The sequence below is a fragment of the Balaenoptera physalus genome (assembly GCF_965194825.1).
Source record: "Balaenoptera physalus genome assembly, chromosome: 2".
NCBI lineage: Eukaryota > Metazoa > Chordata > Mammalia > Artiodactyla > Balaenopteridae > Balaenoptera > Balaenoptera physalus.
Genome location: NC_138883.1, coordinates 110,038,250 through 110,053,354, shown reverse-complemented (window position 1 = coordinate 110,053,354; position 15,105 = coordinate 110,038,250). Strand labels below are relative to the sequence as shown.

The 15,105-nt window shown below is 35.1% G+C and overlaps 1 protein-coding gene across 3 annotated transcripts in view; it reads left to right on the top strand.

The window, feature by feature from the left end:
• CLPX (caseinolytic mitochondrial matrix peptidase chaperone subunit X) overlaps nucleotides 1-15,105 on the top strand; it is a 36,953-nt gene that overhangs the window by 18,305 nt on the left and 3,543 nt on the right. The window contains exons 6-13 of one of the 3 annotated variants that reach the window (XM_082446581.1): nucleotides 1,331-1,372; nucleotides 5,072-5,248; nucleotides 5,618-5,782; nucleotides 6,616-6,704; nucleotides 7,710-7,874; nucleotides 11,386-11,685; nucleotides 13,601-13,693; nucleotides 14,975-15,081. In XM_082446581.1, the coding sequence (XP_082302707.1) occupies nucleotides 1,331-1,372; nucleotides 5,072-5,248; nucleotides 5,618-5,782; nucleotides 6,616-6,704; nucleotides 7,710-7,874; nucleotides 11,386-11,685; nucleotides 13,601-13,693; nucleotides 14,975-15,081 (1,138 nt within the window). The remainder of the gene's footprint in view (nucleotides 1-1,330; nucleotides 1,373-5,071; nucleotides 5,249-5,617; nucleotides 5,783-6,615; nucleotides 6,705-7,709; nucleotides 7,875-11,385; nucleotides 11,686-13,600; nucleotides 13,694-14,974; nucleotides 15,082-15,105) is intronic. The other 2 variants (XM_082446583.1, XM_082446582.1) reach the window with 2 other exon arrangements.

Sequence of the window (15,105 nt, the reverse complement as noted above, 5' to 3'; positions counted from 1 at the left end):
GTCTTAAAATACTTTTAGTACACTACAGCATTTTTCAAAATACAGATCACTTCCCATTAGTGGTTCATGAAATCATTTCAGTACATTGCCAACAGCATTTACAAAAGAGTTAATAAGTGTGAGTAGAAAATACCAGAGTACGTTAACAACTTAAGTATTATTTCTTAAAACTTTTGTTTTCAGTTATATGTACATGGGTTCTGGTATACAGATTGAGACATCATTTTTGAATTGTAGACTTGACCACAACTAGTTCCCCATGACTGGATCATTGCAGTGCTCTCTGTGTGACTCTTGAGTTCTTCTCTTTTGGGTTCAGGATACAGAATTTCATTTGCCTAAGTCAGAGATATATGGAGATGATAAAGCTTACAGAACATTTTCAGCACTCTTTCCTTTTAGTCCCCAGCTACATAGTGCAAGGTTCAGGACAAATTTTTAAGTGATTCAAAGTATAATTCCTATTAATGATAGATTCTAATGTACCAATATACTGTGTAATGTCAACTTACTGTGGACAATATTGTGTGTGATATTAATAGAATGATTTTATTTAAAAAACTATGAATAGAGTACAGTGTAAATATTTTAAGGGTTTTTTTTTTGTGTGTGTGGTTTTTTTTTTGGCCAGGGAGCTGTAATTTCTGACTCGTCCTACAGTGTATCATTTTACATTCTTTTAGTCATCATTTTAGAATTTTAGGGAGTTCTGCTAAATACTTTTAGTATTAAATTACTTTTAGTAGCTACTAAATATATAACTGATTGGCTTAATGAAGACACTTGTTCACTGGTTGAGCTTACTGCAAAATAGTCATGTAGTAGGATCAGTTACTTTTTTAGAAAGTATAAATCATAGTAACTATTGAAAGACTTGGAACCTTCATTTTTATAAGGTCCAAATCACGTTGTTTAGTCATGGAGCAAAATGATTTTTTCTGATTCCTTCAGTCAACAAATTAATAGTTAAGCTCTTCTAGGTGCTGGAAAAGCAAATGGTTACATGGTATTTATAGTATGAGGGATTTAAACTCTTATTAAAGACCTAAATTATTACTACTCTTTTCTTAAAATAGATAGCAGCTTTGTATTTGACAAATGTGAATATTAGCAACTGGACTGCCATCATTAAGCATCTTTGGGGTTTTTTTAATATAGAAAGGAGGTAGCATATAATTCTTTCATAATGTGAAAAGCTGAAAGGACGTTAATGAACATATTCTTTAAATATATTTGGAAGAGGGCAAGAAGTGGAATACTCCTTGTTTGTTCCCCTAAATTAAGCAAATATATAATATTTTCACATTGCCATTTTCATCCTCTTTCTTAGAGTTAGAAATAAGAAGACGGGAGGATGAGTACAGATTTACAAGTAAGTGACCTCTCTTCAGGTCCTCCTCTGTAATCATTCTTCCTTTTGAGATTTACCTCAGTGAAGTTTGTCAGCAGTAGTAATGGTAGACATGTATTTGCTTGTGTATTACTAAGAAAGATATTGTATATTATCTAAGCCTGTTTGTTATACATGGTATATATAACTTTGGAACAGTTTCATAGCTAATTTGTGTAGTTTGTAGATGTTGGGTTATTTTAGATATTTGATCTTATCTTTTCTGTTGTGATATTTCTTAAAGCATAATGTAGAGAAATAAAAAGTACTATATGCAGTTCCTCTAGATCTGCATATTAACAGAAGTTGTATTTTTAAAAATCTGTAGCTTGAATATTATATCCTTTTTTTAAAAAAACCATACAATTAGAGTTGGTCTGCCTGTAAGTGACAAATTTTAGGGGAGGCAGATTATCTTCCAGCTACTCTTTGCCAGAAACCACACTGTTTATTTTTTGGTGTTTATGAAACTTAGTGTAGACTTGCTAATTATACATAAGCACCAACTCATTGTTGCGAGCCCTAGACTGCCCCTATAATCATCAGATGGTCTGATGGAGGGTGTGGAAGGACCTGATACACCAAAGATAGTGGCCATTCTGATGTCTTGAACCCATTCTTTGGAGGTGGATATAGCTGCCATACAGAGGGAGAAGGTTCCAAAGTTATTATAAAAAGATTCATGTTGTCACAAAAGACAAAAAACAATAGATAAGCCAGTATGAACATTTTTCACTTAAAAGTTTGATAATTTTACATTTGCCTTTGAACCAAACAGTATTATACATCTGCTATTTGAAGTGTACTATATATTCAGGATGAGCTATGAGAATATAACTAGTTTACCAACTATGGCATGAGATTTATTAAATGTAATAAAATATGCTATCAATATATATTCATAAATTTGGGCAGGTGGCTGATGAAGCTACTATGAATTATTAAAGAAAAGTCTATAGTGAGTATTTTGAAAAAATATATGTGTAGTGATTTTTAAAAAATGTATGTAGTGATTTAATATAATATAAATGTTAACAAGTAACAGTATTTAAGAACTTAGGCAAAATAATTTGTAATTACATATATTGATTGACTTGGAAATTAATATTTTGAGAGCTTATATAGAATTTACTTTCATGTATAGTTTAGTCTTCTCCTATGTGGGGCATTAGTTTTTAAAGTTAGGGCATTAGGCCAAAGTCATATATAATTAAAATATTCTTGGATGTTCCTTTGGAAATCACATATTAGAGACCAACATATGTCTTTTTAACATGTTAAGATTGATGCTTTTTTCCTCCATCATTGGAACATAAAGTTTTTCTGAAGTTAAGCATGAAATGAAATAGCTGGCTTGCATATAAGGGCTATGTTATACAAATACTTAAACACAAGAAAACGGTAATACTAATAGTAAATTCTTCCAAAGCACATATAAAACTATCTGCCAGGCACTGTTTTAAGTGTTTTACATGTATATACTCATTAATCTTCCCCAAACCTATGAGACAGAAACTATTACTTTCACTACCATTTTACATATAAGAAAATTGAAGCACAGAAATTTTAAGTAGTTTGCCTAGGGCCATATAGCTGATGAGCGGCACACAACTAACTATTCTAGCCTGCTTGCTCATAGTCCTTATTATAGAGAGCTGCCTATGTAGTGAGAGACATGCAAGAACAGAGACTTAACTGAAAGAACAGGAGAGTTATCTCAAGTTTACCCTGGGGCATTTTTCATAAATGGAAAGACAAACATCATTTGTTCTGTACTATTTAAATTATTCCTTTTTTAAAAAAACTTAAATCATAGAGTAAGTTAAATACATGTGTCATATGATTTCACTGTAGTCAATATGCTTCTTGCGATTTTGTCCAAATTACCTAAATCATCTTTTCCCCATTGGGCAGACCTACTTTTCAGCCAAGCACCTTCTTATATTGTCACAATTCCTAACTAGATTTTGCTGAAATAAAAAAAAAACTTTTCTTTTTTTTTTGTTTAGTAGGGACAACTATCTAACTGAACTAATATAGAAGACTGCATTTTTTTTGCCTGATGTGAATTGTACTGAGACATAGCATTGTGATTTATTCGCTGATCATTAACCGTCAAATGGAGCACAGTATAATTAAATTCAAATGTTTATTGAATGCCTATTATTTTTGATGACTAGAATAACCCTTTACCAAAGGGTGTGACCCAAAGATAGTTTCAAAGTGACAGCCAGATAGAATAGGACTATAATAATATGTCTGATGAACATCTGTCGGTTGGTTTGATTAAAATAATAAAGCATTGGAAGATACTGATATTCTTAGAAACAACCTAAAAATAAATCCAGAAAATATAAACAAGTATGATATGAGCACAGATACCTTAACTGCTGAGAGCCAGGAGCAATATGGATATTTACAAATCTGGCTAATTGAAAAGAGTATTGGGATTCTTTCCTTCAGCCAAGAGAGAGTGAGAATAAGATTTTTTTTAATGGTTCCAGCTGATAAACTGTTAGTTCGCCAACAATATGATTCTCATATAGTTAAGATTATGTCTCTAATAAAGGAACTGCAGTGATCCAGTTGAGATCCTGTAAAATCAGGAATTCAGATAGGGCCAGGGATAATGAATCTTACCATAGTTGGTTTCTCTGGTAGACTCACGGGATCATTTTTAAATGTGGAAGAGACTGTTTAAAGGTCATATGTCTCAGTATTTTCACTAAGGAAGCAGGCCCAGTAAAGCTAAGTGACTTGCCATGCTCCTACAATAGAACCGAGACTAGAACCCAAGTTTCCTATTTCTCAGTTCAGTGTTTTTCCCTTTCTCTACAGCCCTGCTTATTTTCATTTGTACTGAAAAAAATAATATACCTTTGTTTATCTTTCAAAGTGCCTCCAAATCAATTGTGTTTTGTTCTTTTTTTTTTTTTTTAATTGGCTGTGTTGGGTCTTTGTTGCTGCACGTGGGCTTTCTCTAGTTGCGGCAAGCGGGAGCTACTCTTCGTTGTGGTGCGTGGGCTCCTCATTGTGATGGCTTCTCTTGTTGCGGAGCATGGGCTCTAGGCATGCAGGCTTCAGTAGTTGTGGCATGTGGGCTCAGTAGTTGTGGCTCGCGGGCTCTAGAACACAAGCTCAGTAGTTGTGGCTCACGGGCTTAGTTGCTCCGCGGCATGTGGGATCTTCCCAGACCAGGGCTCGAACCCGTGTTCCCTGCACTGGCAGGCGAATCCTTAACCACTGCGCCACCAGGGAAGCCCTTGTGTTTTGTTCTTAAACACAGGCATAGAAACATAAAGTGTACATATGACTTGCTCAAGATCATATAGCTATTTAGAGGCAAATAAAGGACCAAAGCTAAAGCTTTCTGACTCCTAGCACTGTTCTCCTATTATACTGCCTTCTTTTCAGTAAAAGTATAGTCTTCATACAAGTTTATATAAATAAGGAAGGTAAAAATAATCCATTTCCTTTGCTTGAGGTTCCCTGAATAATCATTGTGTATTGTACATTTGTCATTAGATAATTTGAGGTTTTCTTCCTTTATAGGTAAGGCAAAATGTTAGAATATTTAAATTTTTTCTAAATAGGTGATTGGTTTTAGATGTAGGGTTTTATTGGGCATTTTTTCAAGTAAAATCAAATGAAGCTCTAATAATTCCTTTGGCATTTTTTCAGAGTTGCTTCAGATTGCTGGAATTAGTCCACATGGTAATGCTTTAGGAGCATCAATGCAGCAACAAGTAAACCAACAAATACCTCAGGAAAAACGAGGAGGTGAAGTATTGGATTCTTCCCATGATGACATAAAACTTGAAAAGAGTAATATTTTGCTGCTTGGACCAACTGGGTCAGGTAAATAACTTACTGAAAAATCACTACTCATTTAAAAAAAAAATAGAATATAAATGATTCTGTAACCTGTGTCTTATGACTGGGGGATTCTCACTCTTAAGAAGAAAATCTAAGGCCAATCTTATGGTAGTTATACAGGGCTTAGAACTGAATTTGAGGTGTTGGTATTGCCCTTTAGGCCAGTCCCTAATATCTTAACAGGAATAATGAAAATAGCATACCATTATATCTGAGTAATAGTAGAGAAAAGATGTAACACTAATTTTTCTTATTATATATTCTTCACATTTAATTTGTATTGCATTTTTGTAGAGAAATTGTATGACAACATATTTTTAGTAAATTTTTAGTTACTGTTTCTATTTGTAGGTAAAACTCTTCTGGCACAAACCCTAGCTAAATGCCTTGATGTCCCTTTTGCTATCTGTGACTGTACGACTTTGACTCAGGCTGGATATGTAGGTGAAGATATTGAATCTGTGATTGCCAAATTGCTCCAAGATGCCAATTACAATGTAGAAAAAGCACAACAAGGTATGTTTCAGTGTAGTTTGTCCCCAGATATAGTCTGTTGGGGAAGCAGTCTAATAGCAAGAGAATATAATTTTTATTTTGAGTCAAGGAGTAAAATTCTATAATTATATAAAAGTAGCTATGTTAAACATTTTCTAGCATACTAAGGGCCGCAAAGTTTGCTTTGCCTTAATGTTATAATATGGCTACTAGGGTGAAAACAGGCTAAATTACTATTCCATTAGATCTTTAATACTATCATTGTTTTTCCTGTTCTGACTTTCCTCTAGACTCGTAATGCTGGGGTGGGGTAAGGGAGGGGATAAGGACAAGTGCAGGAGAGTGCAAGATGTATACAGAAACAAATTAGGCTATTGACTTAGGAGATGTCATAGATGCTGCATTTCTCTTTTCTCTATCTATCATCTGTCCTTGTTTACATGAAGAGCTTGACAGCTTCCTGTCCAAATTCCTTTAAGACAAGAATATAGATGGGAAAAAAATAAGCTAAAATTTTGCTAATACCAGCCCTGTATCCACCTTCTGCTTTCACACTATACCTCTATCTCAGCTTCTTAGAATAAAGAACCTGAAAACATTAGTGGGGTAGATAACTATTGTCATAGAGAATTGGTTATCATACCCAAGTGATATTCTATAGAATAAATTATAAAACGTTTGCACAAAATGATGAGTGGGAAAGCTAGCAGTGTATTTTTATAGTATTAAGCCATTGTATATGTTAAGTGTTAAAGATTAAATAACCTTGCTCTCTAGCTACCTAGTTGTATAAAGCTGAGTTATCTTGTGTATATCTTTTTCATATTATAAATAGAATCCTCCTTAAATTATAGGAATTGTCTTTCTGGATGAAGTAGATAAGATTGGCAGTGTGCCAGGCATTCATCAGTTACGGGATGTAGGTGGAGAAGGCGTTCAGCAAGTAAGCAGTTGAATATTTTGTTCAAGCCCACTAAAAGGAAGGGAATACATCAACCTCCCAAATATTGTACGTTTGGTTTCACATTCAATTAGATTCTGTTTTGTTTATTTCTCCTACTCCAAACTCCACATACCATTTAGTTCAGGTCCTAAGAGAAAGCTGTTGGCGATTTTAAATACCAAATTACCTTTGTTAGGAAATTAAAAATATTTTAAAGAAATAAATGAAATTTAATTTTTGTTGGTTTTATTACACGAAGGCCCAGTTAAACATTTCTAGAGGACTCTTGAAGAAAGTTCTGGTTCTAACTAGACATAAATGAACTATGTACATGTATCTTATTCTTTTCACTTAATTAGAAGATAAAATAGAGTTTTATGCCTTATAGATCTATTAAAGTCATAATGATCTATTGGGCAACTTAAAGTCATAATGATCTATTGGGCAACTTGACCTTTTACTGGTAACTAATTATGACATAAACTACAGGGTAAGGAAAATTGCTTTTGTTTTTTTGACCAAGACATAGACAGGTACAGTCACACTTATAAAATGTGCTGGATGATGTTTTTTATAAAGGAATCTCAAAATATAGGTATTCTCAAAGTTTAACACTAGGAGTAGAATAGAATTTTAATTTGCATGAAAGACAAATCTTCAAATATTTTCAAATTTTGAATGTTCCCACCATGGTTGGATAACATCTTAGAGAGCCATAATTCTATCTTTATGTCAGAACTATGTCTTTACCATCAAAAACAACCTCTTGGGTTGACTGTTTCCTGAATGCATCAGGAGTCCTATAACTATTCCAAATAAATTTATGAATAATTAATGTGATAGTATATTAGATTTTCATGTTAGTTATAGAAATGTGGGAGTTTTCTTCAGTTATGCTCATTGACCATAACCACATATTATTTTCCCCATTGAATCCCATTACCTAAAGTATAATAAATAATACGCTTATATGATGATGCCATAAATCATTTATTCTTTATTTAGGGCTTATTAAAACTACTAGAAGGCACAATAGTCAATGTTCCAGAAAAGAATTCTCGTAAGCTACGTGGAGAAACGGTACAAGTTGATACAACAAACATCCTGTTTGTTGCATCTGGTGCTTTCAATGGTTTGGACAGAATCATCAGCAGGAGAAAAAATGAAAAGGTAAGTTTTTCTGAGTGATTGCTAGGAGAGAGAGCACATTTGAAGTTAGAGGATGGACCCTCAGTTTCTAATCTCATATCTGCCATCTGCCAGTTGTGGATTTCTACGAGTTAGGTTTTCTTAGAGTATACCAGAAATATATGCCTAGTTATTTTTAAAATTTCAGAGTAGTAGTTTGGAAGATTTCTAAATATCATCTATATATGGGCATTTTTAAAGTATAACTTGATGATTTCAGTTTTATATTTCATCTAAGGAGTTTTTTATTATTTGAGGTAGCTGCTGTATCAATAAAAATTCTACTCATTTCTCTTGCCCAATTCACTGGAGCCCAATAAAGAGCTTGTCTCCATTGCTCCTGCCCATAGCGTCTACATAGATCACTGCTGACATTCACAAATGGAGGAAAGCAGTTTGGAGGTTGGAGGAAGGGTTGTGAGCCCACCTAGTTTTATAGATGTTTCTTAAACATTCTTATAAGCCTTGATTTTAACTGGAACTTACTTTTTCATATCCTCAAAGTTCATGCCCAGTACCTATTTATTGATTGATTATGATAAAATGTAATGTCGGCATAGTGGCAAGAAGCCCGAAAACATGCCTGTTTTCCATGCTTTTGTGTTTTACATAATAGCCACAAATGATACCTTTTATATAATATATTCTACGTAAATGAATATATCATAGATCACCTCTTCGCTATATTGTTTGCTTTAAGTCTCCTTGGCCTTGCATGTTTAGTAGTTTACTTTAGTTTTTAGTTTAGTAGTAGTAGCTACTAATGCAGTAGTTTAGTAGTAGTAAAAAAAAATAATAGGGCTTCCCTGGTGGCGCAGTGGTTGAGAATCTGCCTGCTAATGCAGGGGGCACGGGTTCGAGCCCTGGTCTGGGAGGATCCCACATGCCGCGGAGCAGCTGGGCCCGTGAGCCACAACTACTGAGCCTGCGCGACTGGAGCCTGTGCTCCGCAACAGAAGAGGCGGCGATAGTGAGAGGCCCGCGCACCGCGATGAAGAGTGGCCCCCGCTTGCCACAACTAGAGAAGGCCCTCGCACAGAAACGAAGACCCAACACAGCCATAAATAAATAAATAAAAATTAAAAAAAAATAATAATAATAATAAAATAATGCTGCTAATAAATGGTTGCCTGTGTTAATTCCTTTGCATAGCCTAGATGAGAAACCTCTTGTACAGATACTGAGCCAGGTAGTTTTGTTATTCCTCAATAAGGTTAGATTTTTATTTTTCATATTAGTTAATTTATGTTTTTCTTGCTTTTGAAATTCTGTATAAATTAGCCTAACAAATTAGAAAGAAGAAATTATTTGTGTGTGCGCCCACATGCACACACATGCATGTGTTTGAGAGAGACAGATGGGGGAAGGTGGGGAAGAGAGAGAGAGAACTTTATATTCAAAATTCTGTAACCAAAGGCAAGGACCATGTTCTTATATTTATTTATAATTCATACTTCCAAAAAGAATTTGAAGCTAGAAACATTTAGAAAAGAACAATTAAAAGTATTGTTAGTAAAGAGATCAGAAACATACAAAAGGAAGGTTTAGGTCATTTCAGCTTAGTGGAAATTAAGTCACTCTGTTTAGCTTTGAACTTCTTAATGAAAAGTAGGGGGAAATCGTGAGCTAGTTTTTATTGCCTGAAAGAGGAAGGGTATGATGTCTTCATGAGAGACAAAGATTTAAAAAAGAGTTTTTCACTTAGATTTTTTTTTTTTAATTTATTTTGGCTGTGCCGGGTCTTAGTTGCAGCATGCAGGATCTTCCTTGTGGCATGTTTAGTTGCGGCATGCAGGATCTTTAGTTGCAGCATGCGAACTCTTAGTTGTGGCATGCATGTGGGATCTAGTTCCCCGACCAGGGATTGAACCCGGGCCTGCTCCATTGGGAGCATGGAGTCTTACCACTGGACCACCAGGGAAGTCCCTGTCACATAGATTTTTAGGAAAAGAAGACAGAGACATAAGAGAGTCTGCAAGAGGGATTTTATAGAGGATTAAACACATCCATTTGGCTACTGTTTTTATCAAACCTCATTGAAAGCCAGGAGTACAATATAAATAATATACCTCTACCTCTACCTCTTTCCTAACCATATGAAACTGCTTGCAGTCTTAAGTTTTATTCCTATTGCCTTTGCTCATGTCCTCCCCACCTCAGTCCAGTTGGCAAATATGTGTTCATTTTTTTTTTAACACAATAAACATTTATTTCTTGCTCAAACAAATCCAGAAGTGTATTGGGTGATAATACGTGTTCATTCTTTATGACTCAGTCTGTTAAATGATTAGGCAATTCCTCTGTGAAGACTTTCTTGGTCACCTCCTACCCTCCGTCCCCAGTATTTCCTCTTTTCTTTCTTTCCACTGCTGTAGTTTCCTGTACAGTTGTCCTTCATTGCACCTATGATGCTTTAATATCTTCATGTGTTCTCACTGTAAATAAGTCCCTTTAGGTTAGGATAAGGGCTGTCTTCAGGTTTGTATCCTCAGTGTTTTATAATAATGCTTAATGCTTAATAAATGTGTATCCATATATATAATAAATATGTGTATATATATTTATTACTATATATGCCTATATTGTATATATAATAAATGCTTAATATATGTTTAAATTATTGAATGAAAGGTATTTTGCTTTCTGATAACACTAACTGTCCACATACACAGCTTAGAGTATCAGGAATGGATTTTTAACTTAGGTGTTTTCTCATATATCATGTACTTCTCTTGTTCTTTTGACAAAAGTTGTATGACATATCAAAATTAAACTTCGGACAGTTGCCTGGAGTATAGTTCTTTTATATTGACTAAAGCAAGATCCATACACCTTAGATACACAACTTTTTGCAGCAAAGTTACCATTTTTGTTTGATGTCCTTACATGTTCTTTATAAAATCAAAATTATTCTAACTCATAGGATGTTCTAACTCATAGGATATTCTAACTCATAGTATGCAACCCCAAATCACGATTTTAATAGAATGCTTAGCAATGACTTAAGACACTTGTGGATAATTTCGTTTTAAGTCTGCTTGTTCCATAGGCACTACTCCTGTTTACAGTATTACAAAACTGACTTTGGTTACAGAATAATTACTATCTCTGTTTCCACAGTTCTTGCACATTTTGGAAGCCACACTAGTCTAGAGGTCTCAGAAAAATCCTGCAACATCATTATATGAGTTCTAAGGGACTTCCCTTCACAGTTCTTACTTACCTACTTTTACTAGAATTCATTCTTTGAGAGTTGGTTAGGTTCTCAATTCTGAAGGCAGATAGGCCTGAGTTTGGATCCTGGCTTTTACCACTAGCAGCAGTGAGAGCTTTGGTCAAGGTACTTAACCTCTCTAAGCCTTTTTTCTTCATTGTAAAATATAAATGATAATACTTTCTTCTGTTGTGAAGATGGCATGAGATATGCATGTAAAATGCTGAGCACGATGCAGCTTCATTCTGTTATTTATAATACCTGTCTTTTCTTTGGCAGTATCTTGGATTTGGAACACCATCTAATCTGGGAAAAGGCAGAAGGGCTGCAGCTGCTGCAGACCTTGCCAATCGAAGTGGAGAATCAAATACTCACCAAGACATTGAAGAAAAAGATCGTTTATTACGTCACGTGGAAGCCAGAGATCTCATTGAATTTGGCATGATTCCTGAGTTTGTGGGACGGTTGCCTGTGGTAGTTCCTTTGCATAGCCTAGATGAGAAAACACTTGTACAAATACTAACTGAGCCACGTAATGCTGTTATTCCTCAGTACCAGGCCTTATTCAGCATGGATAAGGTTAGATTTTTATTTTTTATACTTACTTAATTTATGGGTTTTTTTTTGCTATTGAAACTTTACATATGTTAGCCTAACAAATTAAAAAGCAATACTTATCTGGAATACCAGCCTATTCCTCACTAAATATGGATCTAGGAATCAGGGAAGGCACGTGTGTCATATTAGACACTTAGGAGTTGGCTTTATTTTTTTCTTAATTAAAATCGACATTGTAGCTTAAAGCCCAAGGATATATATAGAGAGAAATTGTGCTAGCAGCCTACCCCTAACCCCTCAAGCCAGGCACACAGGATTGTCTTTTCAGCCTTGATATTCTAAATGCTTTCATTGTGACATACTAGGTATACTTTTTTCTAAAGTTAACTCTCACATCTACTTCTTTGCAGCCAGACACCTGGAGCCATATATCTAATCAGACAGCAAATGTTTGGGTTTTCTGAACCTAGTGTCTCAAAATATCAGTCTCCTTCTCTCCATTGCCACTGTCCCTACCTCAAGTCAGTCTCCTTTATCATTCTTCACCTTGACCCATGCATTTACTTCCTAATTGGTCTCCCTATCTAAAGTCTGTCTCTGACCACCACCACCAAAATATTATCATCTCCCACTTTACTTCCAGGATGGATCTTTTTAAAATTATTGAACACAGTGTCCAACAAATAGATACTAAGTTCTTAATAAATACTTACTGAATGAATAAACACAAAGCTAATTATTTCACTTCCCTCCTTAAAAATCCTTCAGTGGTCCTCTAGCCTTATTTAGATGCCCCCACTTTGGTGCTCTCTTAGCACCATGTGCAAACACTATGCTGTAAATGCTCTTTTGCTAATTTGTCACCACCCAATACACTTAAGTTTCTTGAGGGCAAAGGTGGTATCTGATTCATCACTCAGTTTCTAATATATAAACACACAGGGGTTCAATAAATGTTGAATAAAGTCCCAGAAAATCCACGTTAATGTAGAAAACCTCTTCAAGCACTAAGGACAAACTTGGGATTCATACTGATACCTTCCCATAGGTTAATTCATAGAAACAAGTGCTTTTTGAAGGCAAGGTTCTGAAGCACCATGAGAGATAATTACCTCACTTAAATTTTACATTTTCTGGATGTAGAAATTAATAAACAAATGTTGTTTAATACCAAGATTTTATAAAATCTGATGTTCCAAAGTATTTTGATTTTGGGAGGGTATATTAACTTCTCAATAAGTTTTGGAATTTGTGGTAATTTAGAGAGACTTGTCTAAAGTTTTACCTTTGTTCTGTAGGATGAGAGGGTTAGTAACACTTTTTTTTTTTTTTTATACAATTTATTTAGTTATTTATTTATTTTATTTATGGCTGTGTTGGGTCTTCGTTTCTGTGCGAGGGCTTTCTCTAGTTGCGGCAAGTGGGGGCCACTCTTCATCGCGGTGCGCGGGCCTTTCATTATTGCGGCCTCTCTTGTTGCAGAGCACAGGCTCCAGACGCGCAGGCTCAGTAGTTGTGGCTCACGGGCTTAGTTGCTCAGTGGCATGTGGGATCTTCCCAGACCAGGGCTCGAACCCGTGTCCCCTGCATTAGCAGGCAGATTCTCAACCACTGCGCCACCAGGGAAGCCCAGTAACACTCTTTAAAATGAATATTTTCCAGCAACTAAGTTATAGTCTAAAAATGCTTTAGTCTGAAAGGGGATAGGGTCAGTCAAGACACAAAGATTCTGACCCTGTGTTTCTGAGTATTAATCAGTGTACTTAACTCTCTGGAACTTATTTCTTTACCTGTAAAGTCAGGGCATTAGTCTCTTTTTGTTCTAAAAAGACCAGTAATGGTGGTAGGTAGTAATAGTAGATCAAATACTGCATGGTTATATTAGGAAAATATCATCAAGTATTATCTGAGTTATTTCTTTTGAATATATTTGTAGTGTGAACTGAATGTTACTGAAGATGCTTTGAAAGCTATAGCCAGATTGGCACTAGAACGAAAAACAGGTGCACGAGGCCTCCGGTCCATAATGGTAAGTTGGCATAAATTTACAGAAACTAGATTATTTCTTGGTCTGAATTTTGAGAATATTAAACCTCGATGTTATCCTCTGGAAATACATCCAGAAAATTGGTCTAATATTTTTTGTGATTTTTTTTTTTTTTTTTTGGTCACAGTATATTATATTTTTCTTTTTTCTAAAAAGGAACTTCAAGGTGTTTGCAACAAAGGACATACAGTTAATATGATTAATGAAATAGAGGAAATCAGGATCATGGGAAGGAGAATTTCAGAAAACTCTACATAGGCCTTTTGACTTAAGCTCCAGAGTGCCTTCTCAGAACCATTGAAATCCTCATTGTTGTTTTTTGTTTGAAATTAAGTTGTAGATACTGTGGCATTTTACCCCTAAATTCTTCAGTATGTTATGAACTCACTATTTTTATTTTGTTACAAATCCTAGAGACCCAGCCTACTTTGAGTCACCACCCACCCTCTTCCTTAGAGTTCTCTCCCCTACTCCCCCAGGTCTGGCTGTACAGTGGGTTACTATTTCCCTACATGCTCCCAAAGCAAGCACATATTCTGTTCTCTGAGGATTTCACTGCTAAATATTACTTCTCTCATCTCAGTAGGACTTCTTGATTAGAACTACACATCCATCACAATTTGAGATTTTACTCTTTAATGAAGGCCTGGACTTCAGGTGTTGTGACAGATTTATAAGCATGTAAACTAGAAGAACAGGTGATATAGTTGACATTTTTAGAAAATTTGATGTACTCAACCAGTATTTTCCTTAAGATGGAATATAATCCAGCCCCTACTCATAGGCAAAACTAGTTTTCTTTAGTAAATAACTTTAGATCTACTGCAGCACTTGAGACAAAATGCCTGTTTGAAGTCATAGCTTGGTAGAGATGATTTAGGATTAAATTGTTTTCAAATTAAGGATTACTAGTTGACCTCCTTTGGTCATAGAGTATGTCAGGAATGCTTCTGAGTAACATCTGAATCACATACAAAATGAAGGTACAGTCTTTTTGTATGTGCATGGTGACCTAAGTAGGCAGAACTACAGACAAAAAGCCTTCCCTTATAGAATGACTTCTCTCTGAATTTAGTTAGAAGCTGTTTTAATATGAAGAATATGAAAGCTTTTACATTGACTTTTCAACATTCAGTTACTGGTGCATAACAGGGACTCCATAATATTTGTTGAGTTGATGAATTTGATTGATAACCTATAGAATACAAGCATTTTATATGTAACCACAGTTTTCCATGTAATTCATTACTTTTTTCTCTTTAGGAAAAGCTGTTACTAGAACCAATGTTCGAAGTCCCTAATTCTGATATTGTATGTGTGGAGGTTGACAAAGAAGTAGTAGAAGGAAAGAAGGAACCAGGATACATCCGGTAAAGTGTATTGTCAAACTAAAA